At 54.5% G+C, this 18,440-nt stretch overlaps 1 protein-coding gene across 6 annotated transcripts in view; it reads right to left on the minus strand.

Annotated features, from left to right (window-relative positions):
* Positions 1–18,222, minus strand: part of SLC38A8 (solute carrier family 38 member 8) — a 35,542-nt gene extending 17,320 nt beyond the window's left edge. For 4 of the 6 annotated variants that reach the window (XR_012429184.1, XM_074027673.1, XM_074027672.1 and 1 more), the window contains exons 1-7: positions 17,608–17,794; positions 17,359–17,432; positions 16,760–16,950; positions 11,105–11,303; positions 7,711–7,852; positions 5,611–5,712; positions 3,194–3,251 (exon numbers count right to left, since the gene is read on the minus strand). Coding sequence is in view for 5 of the 6 variants with exons in the window: in XM_074027673.1 (XP_073883774.1) it covers positions 3,194–3,251; positions 5,611–5,712; positions 7,711–7,852; positions 11,105–11,303; positions 16,760–16,948 (690 nt within the window). In the remaining variant the exon portion in view is untranslated. Of the gene's footprint in view, positions 1–3,193; positions 3,252–5,610; positions 5,713–7,710; positions 7,853–8,882; positions 9,078–11,104; positions 11,304–16,759; positions 16,951–17,358; positions 17,433–17,607; positions 17,795–17,906 lie in introns of those variants that run through there. The other 2 variants (XM_045381808.3, XM_074027671.1) reach the window with 2 other exon arrangements.
* Positions 18,223–18,440: the final 218 nt, after the last annotated feature.

The raw sequence follows: 18,440 nt of genomic DNA on the forward strand, positions 1-18,440 counted from the left end.
CAGTGGCATGATCTTGGCTCACTGCAACCTCCGTCTCCTGGGTTCAAAGGATTCTGATTCAGCCTCCCAAGTAGCTGGGAGTACAGGCCCGCGCCAGCATGCCCAGCTAATTTTTGTATTTTTTGTTCAGATGGGGTTTCACCATGTTGGCCAGGCTGGTCTTGAACTCCTGACCTCAGGTGATCCACCAGCCTCAGCCTCTTAAAGTCCTGGGATTACAGGTATGAGCCACTGTGCCTGGCCTCTACTTGTTTTATAAGGGGAAGCAGAGCAGACCTGCTGAGGGCGGGTGGCACCCAGGAGGTGGTGGCAATGTACAGACACTCATTGCTCGGTGATGGAAAGAGATGGGGAGATGGGAAGACGACACAGTGGCCAAAAAGTGGACCCCACCCAGATGTCCATCAAAGGACACAGGGATAAAGCGCAGCTTATCCACACAATGGAACGTTATTTGACCACACATAGGGTGGCTACAACATGGATGAATCTCACCAACACGGTGGGGAGGGAAGCCTGTCATTAAAGGCCACAGTGGGATTCCATTCCTAGGAGAGGGCCATCGTAGGCAAATCCAGAGAGACAGGAAGCACAAAAGCTGCGGGCAGGGGTGGAGAATGGAGAACGACTGACGGCGATGGGTTTCCTCTGGGAACAACAGAAAGGTTCTCAACTGACTGTGATGGTGGCACAGCTCTGAATATGCTAAAATCCATTACGTTGTACACTTCAGAAAGGTGAATGGCATGGTATGTGCATTCTATCTTAACAAAAATGTTTTTTAAGACCACAAAAACCAGCTGGGTACAGTGGTTCACGCCTGTAATCCCAGCACTTTAGGAGGCTGAGGTGGGTGGATCACAAGGTCAAGAGATCGAGACCAGCCTGGCCAACGTGGTGAAACCCCATCTCTACTAAAAATACAAAAATTAGCTGGGCATGGTGGCAGGTGCCTGTAGTTCCAGCTACTCAAGAGGCTGAGGCAGGAGAATTGCTTTAACCCAGGAGGCAGAGGTTGCAGTGAGTCAAGATCGCGCCACTGCACTCCAGCCTGGGCAACAGAGCGAGAGTCTGTCACAAAAGAAAAAAAAAAAACCACCAGAAATCCTGGCATAGCCGCACTGGCTGGGGGTGGACACGACCCCTCTGCTCCTGAGTCCCTCTCACAGACTGGACAGGCCTGGGGCGGGGGTGCCCCATTGCCAAATGTGTTTGGGTGGGGATGCTGTGTTTGAGTCAGGTCAGAGTTCCTGATGATAGTATGTGACCGTCCCTTCCCTGCAGCCCTCTTCAGCCTCACCCCCTTTCCCAGCACCTTCACCTACATTTATTCTCCCCCGCTTCAGATCCTGGCAGCCCCCACCTCTACCCTGAGCCCCTACTCCCACTCCTTCAATTCTCATCCTTCCCCGCTCTTCATCTCAGCATCTCGTGTCCCTGGAGACGCAGCCCAGGCCTGGTTGCTAGGAGAATCGGATGAGGGCTGGAGGCAAAGGTGAGGGGCACCACTTGCCAGCATCGGGGAGGCGGCCCCAGTGTGGGTCTGCTGCACCATATGGCGCTTGGGCACAGAGAGGCGTTGTTAAACCCAGTCCAGACAAACAGTTGACAGCAAAATCAGTTCTTTAGATCTTTCAAAATATTGGGCATGCAAGAAGCAATGTGAGAAATCCACGTAAGTGGCTTGTTGAGGCCCTGAAGCCCCACGCTGACTTATTATGCGGAAGAGAAATGGAAATCTTTCAGAATTTTTTTCTTTCCTGAAAAGGGTTCTCAAAGAAAAGGCAAGATGAAGAACAGAAGCAGAGCTCACTGATGGTCAAGGGAAGAGAAGAGCTCAATGGCTACTAAGCTGAGATCCAGTGGTAAACCCTGAACGCATCTCCCTGTGGACTTGATTTTACTTTGGAATGGTTTTGTTGGCGCTGGTAGTAGGCAGTGGATAGGTGGTTGTTTTTAGGAGATAGAGGTAAATCTTCCCTAAAATAAGCAACATGGCCAGGCACGGTGGCTCACGCCTATAATCTTAGCGCTCTGGGAGGCCGAGGTGGGCAGATTGCTTGAGGTCAGGAGTTCGAGACCAGCCTGACCAACATAGTGAAAACCCCCTGTACTAAAAATACCAAAAAGAATTAGCTGGGCATGGTGGCGCATACCTGTAGTTCCAGCTACTTGGGAGGCTGAGGCAGAAGAATTGCTTGAATCTGGGAGGCAGAGGTTGCAGTGAGCTGAGATCCACTGCACTCCAGCCTGGGCAACAAGAGTGAGACTACAACTCAAAAAAGAAAAACAAACAAAAAACAATGGAAGAACAGTGTCTGCTGCCACCTACTAGGAGGGCTAGGGGTACCCATGACAGCCCAGAAGCAGGGGACTGAGCCCAGGCCCGCCGCCTCCCTGCTGTCCCCCCATCCCTGGCCACCTTTCCCCCAGCACCGTGCCACAGAGCCCTCTGCACGTCTCTCTCCAGCTGTGCCTGGGGTCTGCTCACCTCAGCGCCCACCTGTGCTGTCCTCTCTACCTGGGGTGCACTCCCAGTCACCTGGCTGCTGCCCATATATCCTTCAAGATCCCCTTCAGACCCTACCACCTTGAGCAGACACCTCTGACTCTACCCCTCTGCCAGGATTCTACATATACAGCCTCGTCCTCCCTCCCATGATATTCTATTAAAAATTCTGTATTCCTGTCCCCTCCCCCTCTCTAATCAGCTACCTATACACCTTCCAGCTCCTCTACCCTGTACCCCTCAGGAGGCAGGATCTTTCCTGCCCAAGGCCCTGGGCAGAGTCCACCTGGGTAAAACTGTCCTGCCAGAGTTAAGTAGAAAGCTCTAGGCCTCCAGGCCTCAGGTCTGATTACAGCCCTGTGGGGGTTCTGCAGAGGAAGCGACAGGTCTCAGGTCCCCACACTCTACCCGAGACCCAATAAACATGGTGCTGCTTTTGGCCATCAGTGGGGGCTGGATTCCCAAGTTCAAGGCAATTCCCACCTCCCTGAACCCAGACACCAACCCACTCTCGTGGTCTCGAAAGACAGCCTGGAGACCACAGGTCAGCAGCAGAGAGCCCAGTGTATCCTAGAAGTCCTCAAACGCCTCCCTAACAGAGAAAACCAAGGTTTCCTGAGGGAGCAGAGACTCACCCACAGCCTCTGCAAATGCCACAGTCTTCAACACAGATGCTCAAATTACCTGAAACCCGAAGCAGATGGTGGGGAAGACACTGAACACAGAGGTCCAGGAGGCAGGGCTGTAAACAGACAAGAACAGGAGTTTATTAAAGAAGGGTCACACCCGGAACAACCTGCGGCTACAAGGGTGAATTTTAAAGGATGCTGGGAAAATGTAACAGAGCATGGCTGCAAGTTGTATTTTTAATGACTGTGTCCGTGACCAGGCTTTTGGGAATGGAAAAGGATGCTGGCTAAATACTGCACTTTCTAAATACATCTTTGCTGACATTTGGTAACATGACATTTTCCATGTGGGCAGAATTCGGGCAGGGAAACAGCAATAGGAACTCCCAACTTCCTTCTTGAAGGCTGCTGGCTCCCAGTGCAGTTTGGTAATGGGGGGGCACCCACAGCATCCACGCAATGATCCCAAATAGCACAAGGATGGTTTGAGCTCCGTCCAAGCCACCTAAGAGGACAGAGGTCTGCATGGGGAGAACCTCCAGGTCCAGCCTCTTGGGATCCCCGCCTGGTTCCCAGCTTCCTTTGACAGGTTTTCTAGGTGAAATTATTGAAAGTAAGATGAGGTCATGCTGGATTAGGGTGGGCCTGAATCCAATGCCTGCCACTGCGATTGGAAGGGAAAACAAATACACAGAACACGGTGTGAGGATGAAGGCTGAGACCCAGTGATGTGTCTATCAGCCAACGAACACAGATCGCTGCCCCCAGAACTGGGAAGAGGCACGAAAGATCTGCCCCTGGAACCTTCAGAGGGAGCATGGCCACACTTTGATTCTGAATTTCTAGGCACCAGAAATGAAGGAAATTTCTGTTATTTTAAGCCACCGAGTATGTGGTCACTTGTCACAGCAGCCCTTGGACACTCACATATCCTAACTCACCACCTCCTGTTTTTACCAGGGCCTCCTCATCCCCCCAACCTGCCTGTGATAAAGTACCACCAGCTCAGTGTACGGATCTCAGCACTCACAGTCTTGAACGCCGTCTCTGGGCCAATGTCAGCCATGTTTCTCCTGCCAGCCCGGACCTCTCTCCCGGAACTTCAGACACACAGACCTGCCCAGCTGCTTGACTTCCCTCTTAGACGTCTCAAGGTCGGCTCCACCTTGACTGTTCCAGCCTGAGCTGCTCCCAGGGACCCGCCCTTCTCAGTCCTCTCTAATCCAGGGAACGGCATCTCCCTCCTTCCCCTTGTTCAAGCTGAGAGCTCCAAGTTACCTTGACTTTCTTCTCTCTCTTGCTCACCGTCCAACCCACCCGCAGCACTGGCTACAGAATTCACAGGGCCAGGTGCAAAAGGAACGTGTGGGGACCTTTGTTGGACAATGATTAAGAATTTTAAGACAGCAACAGCAGAGGGTTACACTGAGCATGGGGACTGGGTGACTGCAGGGGTCCCACACCCACGAGCCAGCCCTGCCACTGGGAAATCTGGTCTCAAGCATATCCAGAGTCTGACTCTTCCTCACGGCCTCCTCTGAAGCCACCAGGTCTGGGACCTGGGATCTAGGCAGGGGCCTCCTACTTGGTCTCTGCTGCTACCCCTGGTTCCCAAAGACGACAGAACAGCCAGCCCTTTTTTTTTTTTCTTTTTTTTCTTTTTTGAGACAGAGTCTTGCTCTGTTGCCCAGGCTGGAGTGCAGTGGTATGATCTTGGCTCGCTGCAAACTCTGCCTCCTGGTTCAAGCAATTCTCCTGCCTCAGCCTCCTGAGCAGCTGAGATTACAGGTGTGCACCACCACACTCGGCTAAATTTTGTATTTTTAAGTAGAGACAAGGTTTCACCATGTTGGCAAGGTTGGTTTTGAACGCCTGACCTCAAGTGATCCACCTGCCTCAGCCTCGCAAAGTGCTGGGATTACAAGTATGAGCCACCACACCCTGCCCAGAATGACCATTTTTAAAAACAGGTCCTGTCACATCCCTGCTGTACTCAAAACGCTGCCAAGTCTCCCAACTCATCCAGAGCAAAACCAAACTCCTTCCTGTGGCTCTGAATCCCTACACGACATCCCCGCCCACGCTCTCTGCCCTTGCTCTGGCTGGCTTGGCCACACCGGCCCCCTCGCTGTTCCCCTGCGCCGGCACTTGCGGCTGGCTGGCTGCCAGGTTATGTACCTCCACGCTGTGGGGACAAGTCTGCAACAGCCTATGACCCCTTGGCTGCCGCAGCCTTTGGCGGTTTTGCGTCCCTTGGCCCGTCCCGGTCATCAGTAGCCACAGCCAGGTCCCTGCAGCAGAAGGAAAGTGGCCCTCCCTTGCCTTCACCGCATCAGAGACGGAAAGAACTGCATGCAAGGAGCCCAGGCTCTGCAGTGAGCCACGAGAGGCTCCTCCTCCGAGACTCCCCTGGAAGACTCCCCTGCCATGCCTCCCCACAGAGGCTGCCGGAAGCTGTTCCCTCAGACTTACCTCAGTGAAGGACGGGACTCGCGCACAAGGCCCTGGGGCCAGAGGTAGTACTGCACGGTGATGACCAGGGCCAGGTAACAGGCAGCCAGGGTGCCTAGGATGCTAACACACAGTGACCATGTGAGGGACTGCGCAGTGGGTGACATGTGCGGTTGATGCACGGGAACAGATGGCGGGATCTGAATCCCAGCTCCACCCTTGACAATGAGGTGCTGGCCAAGCTCTCCATCTCTGCCTCCCTGTCCTCATCTGTACAGGGTGTGCGTGCGGCAGGGCTGGTCTGGGGTCCAGGGGTCAAATGTATAGAGGTTTTTGTTGTTTTGAGACAGAGTCTCACCCTGTCGCCCAGGCTGGAGTGCAGTGGCACAATCTCGGCTCAGTGCAACCTCTGCCTCCCAGGTTCAAGCAATTCTCCTGCCTCAGCCTCCCAAATAACTGGGACTACAGGCACGCACCATGACACCGGGCCAATTTTTGTATTTTCAGTAGAGATGGAGTTTCACCATGTTGGTCAGGCTAGTTTCAAACTGCTGAGCTCAGGTGATCTGCCCACCTCAGCCTCCCAAAGTGTTGGAATTACAGGCGTGACACCGGGCCCAAATGTGTAGAATTTTCAATGGCACCCAGCGCCCTTGGGGATGGCAGCTGTAATATTGTTTCCTTCCCACCAACAAAAGCTAATCAGCCACTCAGCCTGACGCCTAAGGCAGGACGCCAGCAGGCTTGGTCACACTTCAGAAGGGACAAGCCCCCCTGGCTTGGTCCAAGTGGGACGGGAGCCTTGCAGGGTAGAGGCCTGGGGGAGGCTCCAGTTTGCTGCCTGCTGTTTCTACACAATGTCTATTGTTCATACACAACAGGGGAAAGGAAGGCGGCAGACGGGAACGGATACTGTTGCCAAGCTTTGTTTCTTCAAAAGTATACAGAGCCTTAGCCACAAAAAGAAAACCGCGTGTGTGTGTGTGTGTGTATGTGTGTGTGTGTGTATGTGTGTGTGTGTGTATGTGTGTGTGTGGAAAAGAGGGGGTGTGTGCACGCGGGGGGGGGGGCGGGGGGCAAGGGGGTGTGTGCACGCGGGGGGGGGGCGGGGGGCAAGGGGGTGTGTGCACGCGGGGGGGGGGGCGGGGGGCAAGGTGGTGTGTGCGCCCGGGTGGGGGCAGGGGGGTAGGGGGGTAGGGGGGCAGGGGTACGTGCACGCGCGGCGGGGGGCGTGCGCGCGCAGAGGGCGTGTGCAAGCGGGGGGCGTGTGCAAGCGGGGGGCGTGTGCAAGCGGGGGGCGTGTGCAAGCGGGGGGGTGCGCGCGGGGGGGTGCGCGCGGGGGGGCGGGCGAGGGGATGTGCGCGCGCGGGGGAGGGGATGTGCGCGCGCGGGGGGGGGATGTGCGCGCGCGGGGGAGGGGATGTGCGCGCGCGGGGGAGGGGATGTGCGCGCGCGGGGGAGGGGATGTGCGCGCGCGGGGGAGGGGATGTGCGCGCGCGGGGGAGGGGATGTGCGCGCGCGGGGGAGGGGATGTGCGCGCGCGGGGGAGGGGGGTGCGCGCGCGGGGGAGGGGGGTGCGCGCGCGGGGGAGGGGGGTGCGCGCGCGGGGGAGGGGGGTGCGCGCGCGGGGGAGGGGGGTGCGCGCGCGGGGGAGGGGGGTGCGCGCGCGGGGGAGGGGGGTGCGCGCGCGGGGGAGGGGGGTGCGCGCGCGGGGGAGGGGGGTGCGCGCGCGGGGGAGGGGGGGTGCGCGCGGGGGAGGGGGGGTTCACGCGCGGGAGGGCGTGCGCAGGCGGGTGCGGGGGGGGCTGCGCGCGGGGTGGGGGGCGCGCGGGTAGGTGCGGGTGGGTGTGTTGTGGGGAGGTGTCTCTCTGAGCCCATGTGCAAAAAGTCCAACAATGAAACCGTGAGTAGCACTGATGTTGTTACAGGTCATTTTCTTTTTTTGGCTCGTCTGTATTTTCCATCGGGAAAACATTTTACTTGCATAATTTCATATTGTTTTCCCCTTCTCCAAATGGGAAGGCCAATCCCCCAGCTCCTCTGACCCCAGATGGACAGAAACCCTGACACAAACACTTAGCAAGGTGGGGGCCCCCACCGGGCAGCATCCCCAGCCCTTACCTTGTATATTTCTGGAAGGCGATCTCCCGTGGGGCGGATAGGGGCAGGATGACCAGCGCGGAGAGCAGGGGCAGGGTGAAGCGCTGGTCTGTGTACCACGGCTGCGGGGCGGGCGGGGTGCCAGACAGGAGGGAGTCACACACTGCCAGAGACACGGGGAGAGCTGAGCCACAGAGCACAAACGCCGTGGGTTCTTGGCTCCTGCCTGGCCCTTCAACCCTGAGTGGGGTTGGACATCCACCCTCAGTCAGCCCCAGGAGCCCAGGGATCAGATGACAAGTGAGATGGAGACAGGTCACGTGCCCCACACAGGAACAAAACCTGACACATGAATTAATTCAACAAATATTCACTGAGCTTCTTTCCCACAGCCATCACTGCTCCAAGGCCCGAGATGCGGCGATGACCCGACAAGCCATCTACCCTCATGCCTCTTACATTCTGGTGAAAGCCTCTTTCTGTTTTGCTCAGGAACTCAACGGTATCTGGGGTCAAATGGGGGCCTGAAGTAGAGTTTTGGTCACTGTGCAGGCAGCACCAGGCTGCTGTCCATCAGAATAGCAGGTTCCCATGGTTGCAGCAAAACACATGACCCCAAACACAGTGGCTTAGAACCACTTTATTACAACAAGTCATAGCTTGTAGGTAGAGAATTAAGTTCAGGGCCGGGCTGGCCAATCCTTCTCCATATAGGATTGGCTGGGGTTGTTTGGGGGTCTCTGGCTGGCAGTGGGGCTGGTCTGGAGGGCCCTTGATGGCTCCCCCCAACACCTGGTGCCTGGTGGGTACACCCGGGCCTTCCCTGAAGTCTGGGAGTCTCTCCACATGGGCCTTCTAGCAGGTGCCTCCAACTTCTTCCTTGGCAGCTGAGGGATCCCAGAGACAGAGGCAGAAGCTGCCTGTCCTCTTAAAGGCCAGGCCCAGCACTGGCGCAGCGTCCCATTTACCACACACTGTTGGACAAAGCCATACAGGCACACCTAATTCAAAGGCAAGGGACACAAGCTCCACTAACCTCTCCATGGAAAGAATACCAAAGAATCGGGGGCCATTTTTATTCTGCCACAGTGGGATGAATGATTTGGAACCCCTCTAGGAGACAAGACAGATGGGGGAGGGGAAAGCACAGGAGAGTGGGAGGGTGGCTGGAGGTGGGAGCCACTGGGAACCACCTGGGCGGGTGAGGTGGCCCCTGCAACCACTGGAGGTGGGAGGCTGAGCAGCTTGAGATGTCTTCATTCATTTCGGAGGTCTTTGGCACTGAGGCGTCATATATGCTTCTTTGATCTCACTCAACAAGGGGAGCCGTGTGAAAAATGAATGCATGTGAGAACAGCTCATGTGTACAAAATGATGAAGGGGAAGGTTCCACAAGCAGATGGTCACAGCAGCATCCACGTGGGACAGCCAAAGATGCCAAGGGAATGCACACGCCCCAGGACTGCACTGAGATCTTGGGCAGGTTTTAGACCTAGGCAGCGTGGGATGCGGCAGGCCCTTTTGTCTGCATCTGGACCTCCCATAGCCAGGATCCTCAGGGCCAACAGCAGGACTACACCAGCTCCTTCCTAAACCTAGCGTTCTTGGATGCTTGAGATCTCTGGCACCAAAGACACGGCCATTTGTACCTCATGCCATGACTCCCCCAAGCACTCCAACCTCTATCTAGCACTCCCTCTCAGAAGCTTGGCCTTCCCTACAGACACGCATCCTCAAATATCTAACCAGATATACACAAGAACGCTCTCTCCACCACAGTCAATCCACCCAGACCTGGGGTGGCCCATATCCTCATCTGCCCTCTGACTAGTCAGGGGCCTCTGTTCCCAGTGAGGCTCAGAATCCCTCTTAACACAGCAACACTACCAGTTCACTGGAGTTGAAACTGCAGACGAACTCTACTTGCCACTGGTGAGCAGAATGTTTTTGTGCCCACTTACCCATTAAGAGGCTCAGATACGCCAATCTCACTTCTTTTTGGTATAAGATAGTGTTTACCAAGACACAGCAGCCTTCAATCTCAATAACCCGCCTCCCCAGTCAGGGGCCTTTTGCTTCAAGGATCAAAACACACACAGAACACACACATGGCAAAATGGTAGACTAAATGTCACCCTATCAACAATCACACTCCAATTAGAAGTCTGAACATTCCAATCAGAAGACTGAGACTGTCAAGCTGGATAAAAAGGCAAGACCCTATGATATGCTGCCTACAAGAAATGCATTTTAAAATCCCAAGCCATTCTCAGGCTGGTGTTGCAAAAAAATTATAAACACGTTAAAAAACAAACAAACAAAAAACAAAAAACAAAATCCAAGTCACAGTTAGATTCTAAGTAAAAGAATGAGAAGAGAACTAACTTCTATACAAACACTAGTCTTAAGGATGCTAGAGTGGCTACGTTAATAGTAGAGAAGACAGATTTAATACCAGAGATAAAGAATACTTCATAACAATAAAAGGATAGAGTTTCAAAGACCATGAAGCATGAAGCTTGACATAACAGGCTAATCTGCAATTACAGCTGGCAATTTTAACATCCTTTAACATCCTTTTCTTAGGAACAGAACTAAAGATTAATATGGTTGCTATGGGAGATCTAAACACAGCTGTTGACTGCCTTGACCTAATGGACATTGCCAGCACACTGCGCCCAGCAACTGCAGAGTACACATTCTTTGAAGAGCACACAAAATGTTCTCCAAGACAGCCAGACCATGTGCTGGACTACAGAGCAAGTCTCAGTGGATCTCAAAAGACAGAAATGACAGATTCCCTGACCATGATGTGAATTAAGGTAGGAACCATGAAGGAATCGAAAAAACTCCCCAGGTGGCAATTAAACACCACAGCTCTAAACATCTCATGAGTCAAAGAAACCACAGTGAAAATTAGCACATATTTTACATTTTCCATTCATGAGAAATGAGTCAAATGAAAATGAAAATAGGACATCTCAAAGTTGGTAAGATGCAGCTAAAGCAGTGCTTAGAGGGAAAATCTTAGTTGGGAACTAGAGGCCGGGTCTGCCTGAGGGCTGAGAGCCACAGTCATCCCAAAGTCAAAGGTGTTACTGGTTCTCTCTCAGAAGGAGCTGCTTACTGGTGGCTCCATTTCCTCATCTGTGAAACGACTTATCTCCACTGGACATCCTAACTGCAGCCACAACCTCTCTCATGCACTTGTGTGCCCATGACTCTCACCCCACTGGTGACTATCCATGCTGAGCCTCCCTTCCCCACCATGTTAGGAACAAGAGTGTGGTTTCAGCCTCTGCTGTCCCTCAGGGCCCAGGCCAGTGCCCCATGTCCTGCTCATCAACTGGAAACCCCAAGAGGTCATTAGAGGTCCAGCACCCTGGGCCACCCCAAGTCCCACAGAAGTACTTACGCTTCTCCAGCTGGTCCCCGATCACCCTGAGGAAGGCCACGGAGATCATGAGCAGGTTGACAAGGAAGCAGGCCTCACACAGCTTCCCGATGGCGGGGCCACAGAGCCCCCTGACCACGCCCTGGTAGGTGGCCTGGCCACTGACAGCAGCAGCATAGCCCAGGATGACCAGCCCGCTGACCAGGAAGACCAAGGAGACCTGCGGAGCAGGACCTGGAACTGGGGTGTGCCCACAGCCCACCCACCCCCAGTCAACCACCCCTCAGGCACACTCTCCACATGGCTTCTTGTCCACAGACGCCAGGGCTGCTGCCAGCATGGGAGGCGTTCTACCAGCTGTGTCACTGCACCCCCACCCCCCCCTCATCCATCCTGAAATCAGAGCTGCAGAGCAGGCTGATTCTGGCAGCCTCACTGGCTCTAGGCTGTGAACCTGGGAATCTGAGACCATCCTGCCCCAGTCGGACAAGTGATACATCAGAAACCCAGAGTTTAAATTACTCTCCTGAAATTGCCTGGCCTGTGGGTAGAGAGGCAGTAGGCACGGTGGCTTGGAACACGAGGTGGAGCGGGCACAGCTGGGCTCAGGTTCTAACCACCGCTCACCTGCTGTGTGGCATGAGGCAGGCTGGCAACCTCTGCTTTTCCATTTGTGAAAGGGGGGTAGCACTGCCCCCTTGCAGGGCTGCTGTGACACATCAGGACGAACAAGGCCTGTGACACACTCGGCTCAGCACATGAGTGCTCCAGAAATGGTGTTCTGGCTGGGCACAGCGGCTCATGCCTGTAATCCCAGCACTTTCAGAGGCTGAGGTGGGTGGATCACCTGAGGTCAGGAGTTCGAGACCAGCCTGGCCAACATGGAGAAATCCTGTCTACTAAAAATACAAAAATTAGCCGAGCATGGTGGCAGGTGGTGCCTGCAGTCCCAGCTACTCATGAATCTGGGAGGCAGAGGTTGCAGTGAGCCAAAATTGTGCCACTGTACTCCAGCCTGGGGGATAGAGAAAGACTCTGCCTCTAAAAAAACAAAACGAAAAAAGAAAAGAAAAGAAAAGAAATGGTGTTCCCTCTATTTCAGCTTAAATTTATTTATTTATTTTGGAGAAGGAGTCTAGCTGTCACCCAGGCTGGAGTGCCATGGCATGACCTCAGCTCACTATAACCTCTGCCTGCCAAGTTCAAGCAATTCTGCCTCAGTCTCCCGAGTAGCTGGGACATGCCATCATACCCAGCTAATTTTTTTTTTGTATTTTTAATTATTATTTTTTGAGACGGAGTCTCACTCGGTCGCCCAGGCTGGAGTGCAGTGGCACAATCTCGGCTCACTGCAAGCTCTGCCTCCTGGGTTCAAGCCATTCTCCTGCCTCAGCCTCCTGAGTAGCTGGGACTACAGGCACCCACCACCACACCTGGCTAATTTTTTGTATTTTTTAGTAGAGACGGGGTTTCAGTGTTAACCAGGATGGTCTCAATCTCCTGACCTCATGATCCGCCCGCCTTGGCATCCCAAAGTGCTGGGATTACAGGTGTGAGCCACCACGCCCGGCCTTTTGTATTTTTAAAATCTTTTTCCGAAATTATAAAAAATTTTCAGGCCAGGTGCTATGGCTCATGCCTGTGATCTTAGCACTTCAGGAGGCCAAGGCGGGCGGATCACCTGAGGTTGGGAGTTTGAGACCAGCCTGGCCAACATGGTGAAACCCCGCCTCTACTAAAAATACAAAACTTAGCCAGGCATGGTGGCACATGCCTGTAATTCCAGCTACTTGGGAGGCTGAGGCAGGAGAATCACTTGAAGCTGAGAGGCGGTTGCAGTGAGCCAAGATCGCGCCGAGCTGCGAGTGGGGACAGAGCGAGACTCTGTCTCAGTGGCGGGCGCCTGTAGTCCCGGCTACTCGGGAGGCTGAGGCAGGAGAATGGCGTAAAAACCCGGGAGGCAGAGCTTGCAGTGAGCTGAGATCCGGCCACTGCACTCCAGCCTGGGCGACACAGCGAGACTCCATCTCAAAAAAAAAAAAAAAAAATTCAGATGTACAGGAAAGTTGCAAGAATGTTACAGTGAACACCCCCTGTGGGCAACCACCCGACTTCCCCATGACAGCTTGCTGTACTTGCTTTGACTTCTCTACCCTTCTACCCATGCCTCTGTGTGGCCATCCATCTTAATGGATTAGCATTTTGAAGCAAGTTGCAGATCCCGGTGTACGTACCGTGGAATACTCTGGCGTGCCTACCAAGCATTAGAGCTTGATGTTTGTTCGTCCACAGGCCTTTTCTCTTGTGGGGTGAAAATTTACATATAAAAATGCACAAAATCTTAAGTGTATTGCTGGAAGATGTACAATGCACATGTGCCAGCCAAACCTCTACCCACAGGCAGAACATCACCACACCCTGGACGGTCCCACGAGTCCCCTGTCTCCTTCCCATCCCCACTGGTCTAGTATTTTCCACCTTTAAGTAATTCCCAGCTCCTCCCACTCCACCACGCGTGTGTGATTGATCCGTATCGTGCGCACAAGCAGCTTGCTTCTGTTTTTTGCTAACAGGCCATTGTCTGAATAGATCACAATTAGCCAAGCATGGTGGTCGAGCATTCCACATCTAATCCCTCGAGTCTGTGAATGTGGCTTATTGGAAACAGTTTTTGCAGATGTCCACAAGGAAAACCTAAGTGAAAAACCGTTCTGCCTATGTCATTAAGGATCTTGAGGTGAGGTCATCTTGGATCTGGTGGGTCCTCAACCCAATGAGGTGTGTCCTTGTAGAGACAGAGGAGGAGGAGGCAGAGATTGGAGTCATGCGGCCACAAAGCCAAGGAGCACCTGGAGCCACCAGGAGCTGGAAGAGCCTTTGGAGGGAGCGAGGCCCTGCTGACACCTTCATGTCAGACTCCTGACCTCCAGAACTGTGAGAAAATACATTTCCAGTGTTCTAAGCCCTCCTTTTTGTGGTAATGTTATAGCAGCCCCAGGAAACGGACACATCCAATTCTAAAGTATTGAGGGATTTCTCCAATGCCCTCTCACCCAGGTTCTAAGCTCCGTGAAGACTGGGCAGTGTCCTTTTTTCTATTTTGCCCCAGAGAAGGACCTGACAAACGCAGACACTCAGAAAACATCTGTGGTTGAAAGGCAGGGGCGCCGGGTGCTGTGGTTCATGCCTGTAATCCCAGCACTTTGGGAGTCCGAGGCGGTGGATCACATGAGGTCAGGAGATCGAGACCATCCTGGCCAACACAGTGAAACCCTATCTCTACTAAAAACACAAAAAACTAGCCAGGCGTAGTAGCATGTGCCTATAGTCCCAGCTACTCGGGAGGGAGGCTGAGGCAGGAGAATCGCTTGAACCTGGGAGGCAGAGGTTGCAGGGAGCCGAGATCACGCCATTGCACTCCAGCCTGGGCAAGAGTGAGACTATCAAAAAAGAAAGAAAGGAAAAAAAAGAAAAAAAAAAGAGGCAGGGGAAGGTGTGGGTGCAGGGAGACTCACGGTGAGCCATCCCTGGAGGATACGGTCACCACAAGAGGGACTGAGCCTCCGGGCAGCAGAACTGCAAGGAGCCCCGGCCACCGTGCCAGACCCAGCCCCTCCATAGGTCCCAAGAGGGGGTTTGTCCATTTTCATCAAATATCTCCCATCTAAGTACGAATCAGGCCTGACCCTGCTTAGTGAGATCAGATGAGATCGGGTGCATTCAGGGTGGTATGGCCCTAGACTGTTTTCATCAAATGTCACTAAACCTCCAACCCTAATGAGTCAGGCTTCCAACCTCTGCCCACTGACTTCACGTTTAAATGCTCCCCATGCAGAAGCCTCACAAGCTAAGTGGAGGGAAGCAGCCTCCCCCAAATCTTCCGTCGTTCAGTGACATCACCCCAGCCCACCTCCATCTCCCCGGCAGCCCTGGAGGCTGAAGGAACAACTTGGAGTGGCGGGAGCTTGTCAACAGCCAGCCTGGCTCCTCTACTCTGCCATGAGTTTCCACTTATTCATGTCCGGGTTTCCTTCTCAAGTGTGCTGAGCGAAGGGATCTCGAGCTCATCCTAAGCAAAACAAAACAGCCGTTTGCCCAGGGCCAAGTCACAAACGCGGTCTCAGGCCTATCCAGCCCTGCAGGGCCAGCATCTGATTTCAGCAAGATCTGCAGGAGATGCCTGCATGGTGCTCACGGAGCAGGGATCCCCCTTCTCTGGCTCATGGCCATTCCTGCTACCCAGGGATTGGCCACGGCCCTACCCCCAAGCCCCGACTGCCTCACCCTGGGCCTTCTGTGGCTTGAGATCCGGTTTCTCCCTCGTTGCCATAAGGGCAGCCTTCCTGACGCACTAGTCCCAACACAGGCGTGCCGCCCCCTCACGTGCACCTCAGGAAGCTCTTACCATTTCCAATGGGGCTCAGTGCAAAGGTCACCTCCTCCGAGAGGCTTCTGACCACACTGTGTTGTATCATCCCCCCATCCCCAGAGACACATGACCCTCCCGGCATGATCCACCATCTGAAGCTGATGACATGCATCTTGTCTGACCTCCCGTTAGAACAAAGTTCCACGAGGACAGGGACCGCACTGCCTCGTCCACCCTAGGCCAGGCACGGGGCAGGCGCTCGCCAATGCCAGGGGTGGCATGGGTTACACCCGACACTGCAGTTTCCAAACAGACACGAAGAGCCTCAGGGCACACAGTTGGAACTCAGCCATTATCCACCAGCTGCTATAAAACATGTGAGATAAAACCCGCCAAAGAGCTCACCACAAAATGTAGCAATTCATTCCATCAGCCACGGGGAAAAGCATCTTAGAAAATAAAGCTGTGCTCATGAGTGGCTCTCCCACAGCAAAAAGAGCGCGGCGTCCGCGCTTCCCCAGAAGGGAATCCCGGCTCTGCACCTGGCAGGCAGAAGAGCCGAACATCCGACACCAAACAAGGCTGGCCCAGCTCTGCGTGGGGAGTATGGGGGTGTCACACCAGTTAACGGCTCAATCGGCGCACAGCAGTCCAGCTTTGTTTTTGTTTGAGATGGAGTCTCACTTTGTCGCCCAGGCTGGAGTGCAGTGGCACAATCTCAGCTCACTGCAACCTCTGCGTCCCAAGTTCAAGCGATTCTCCTGACTCAGCCTCCTGAGTAGCTTGGATCATAGGTGCCCACCACCACACCCGGCTAATTTTTTTATTTTCAGTAGAGACAGGGTTTCACCATGTTGGCCAGCCTAGCCTTGAACTCCTGAGCTTAGCTGATCCGTCCACCTTGGCCTCCCAAAGGGCTGTGATTACAGGCGTGGGCCACCATGCCTAGCTCAGCTTTAGTTTTTGAGCTGAGACCAGCAGGCAAGAAAGAGCAGCTGACCAGGCAGGGTGCCCAGAGAGCCTCCTTCCCGGGTGAAATGTCCACTTCACAGACGGAGCTGCGACGCCTCTAGCTCCATCCCAGGAGCTGTGTATCAGACATCACCGGGGCCCATAGGGGATATTCTCGCCCCAGGGCTACAGTGGGATTATCTTCTCCCCTCATTAGCTGAGCAGGATAGCAGTTAAAACCCCGAAGCTATAGCTTACAGGACACGCAACTCCGCAGAAGCAATGCAGAGAACCCCACCCAGAAAAGCCAAAGCCACCTCGTACCCGTCCCCTAGACTCACTTCCCGGGGACTTACCAGCTCCACCAGGAAGGCAGGGACCACGCCGCCCGCTTTGGAGAAGGCCCAGGGGAAGTTGAGCAGGCCAGCTCCCAGCGCGGACTTCATGAGGATGAAGACGGCACCCATTGAGGACAGAGTGGCAGCGGCCGCGGCAGGGTGAGACTTTTCTGGAAGGTCTCTGCTTCCTAGGGTCTGTCCCTCCATGGCTAGAGGCAGCAGAACGGTGGAGAGAAAGCATGACCTTCACGCTTTCTTCCCTCCCTAAGTTCTAGGTATCCTTATTTCTCTCCCCAACTCAGTGAGAGCTCCCTGAGCCGCTCTCGCCCGCTTCCTTGGCAGCGGCTCCCCCTTTCCAAAGGGTGCTGCATGCATCTGCCTGTGACTTCTGGTCCCCCTTCCTCTCCCCCTTTCCCTACCTACATTATTCTCACTCCTGCCCTCCCACTAGACCCCAAAACCGCCTCACCCTTCCCCCCTCTCTCTTCTCCCAAACCCCCAACCTTCCTCATCCCCATCAATCCTCTCTCCCCACATTCCCATCCACCTCCTTTGCTTCCAGCCAAACTTCTGTACAGACAGAGCCCCAGTCCCTGGTCCTGACCACCAAATCCAACCTTTAAGGTGCCAGACAGTCCTTGGCTGTTGGGGATGGGACTCAGGCTCACTCCAGGTGGCTCAGCTGCATTTCCTGGGGCCAGAGGGGTGGGAGAAGGAAGATTCTAGTTTGGAGGGGTGGGTGAGTCATTAATTAAAGGAGCCCCAGCTAGTGTGTGTCAGAGTCAGGCCCCTCCACACCTAGGAGGACAGCAACAAGTGGTCAGGGCCATGGGTCCCAAGAATTTGCAGCTTTTGAGACTTCTGACCTGAGCAAGGAAGGCTTACGACTCCCGCCTCTCTCCAGCCCCCTGCAGGCCCGGCCCCGGGGGTGGAGCTTTCTCAGCTGCCCTGGAGGGTGACAGGGAGCTCAGCTAGTAGCAACATGGGGCCGGGGAGCAGGCACCATGATCTCATGGCAGCTTCTGCAGCACCTCCAACCTCAGATGCCTCTCCGAGGCCCCCAGCCCAAGGGAAGGGGTGTGAAAAGCGCACTGAGCCCAGCCTCCTCAGCTGCAGAACAGGCTCCACCGTCTGCAGGTGCTGCCTCCAACGTGGCTTCCTTTACCTCCTCCGCCCAACTCCAGCAGGTGTGCCTGAGAGCTAATCCCATGCACACGAGTCACCCACGGGGCTTGTTGAAAGCTTGGAGGCGGCGGCGGCTGCTGGTCCCTAGGCCACGCTTGAGTAGTGAGACATCTCTCCAAACTGATACGTGGTTAGCTAAGGGGCCAGAATATCCGAGACGGCCCCGTTCCGGAAAATGATGGCACATGCAGGTCAGATCTGGAATTTGACTGTTTATTCCCGGAACCCAGGCTCCTTCTCACCTGCATTCTTAAACGCCAGTTTGCATCAGAATCCGTCGGAGGGCTTGTTCAAACAGACCACCAGGCCCCAACCCGTGTTTCTGACTGAGCAGCTCCGGGTCGGGGGCGGGGCCGGGGCACCTGCCTTTCTAACGGGTTCCCAGGTGACTCCAATGCTGCTGGTTCGGCCCCTTGTTGAGAAGCACTGCTTTCAGTTAAACATTTTCAATGCCCAGAGTCCCCTGCTGCATCTAATCAGTCCTTATCTGTCCCACACCAGATCATCCCCAAAG

The sequence above is a fragment of the Macaca fascicularis genome, chromosome 20, assembly GCF_037993035.2.
Source record: "Macaca fascicularis isolate 582-1 chromosome 20, T2T-MFA8v1.1".
NCBI lineage: Eukaryota > Metazoa > Chordata > Mammalia > Primates > Cercopithecidae > Macaca > Macaca fascicularis.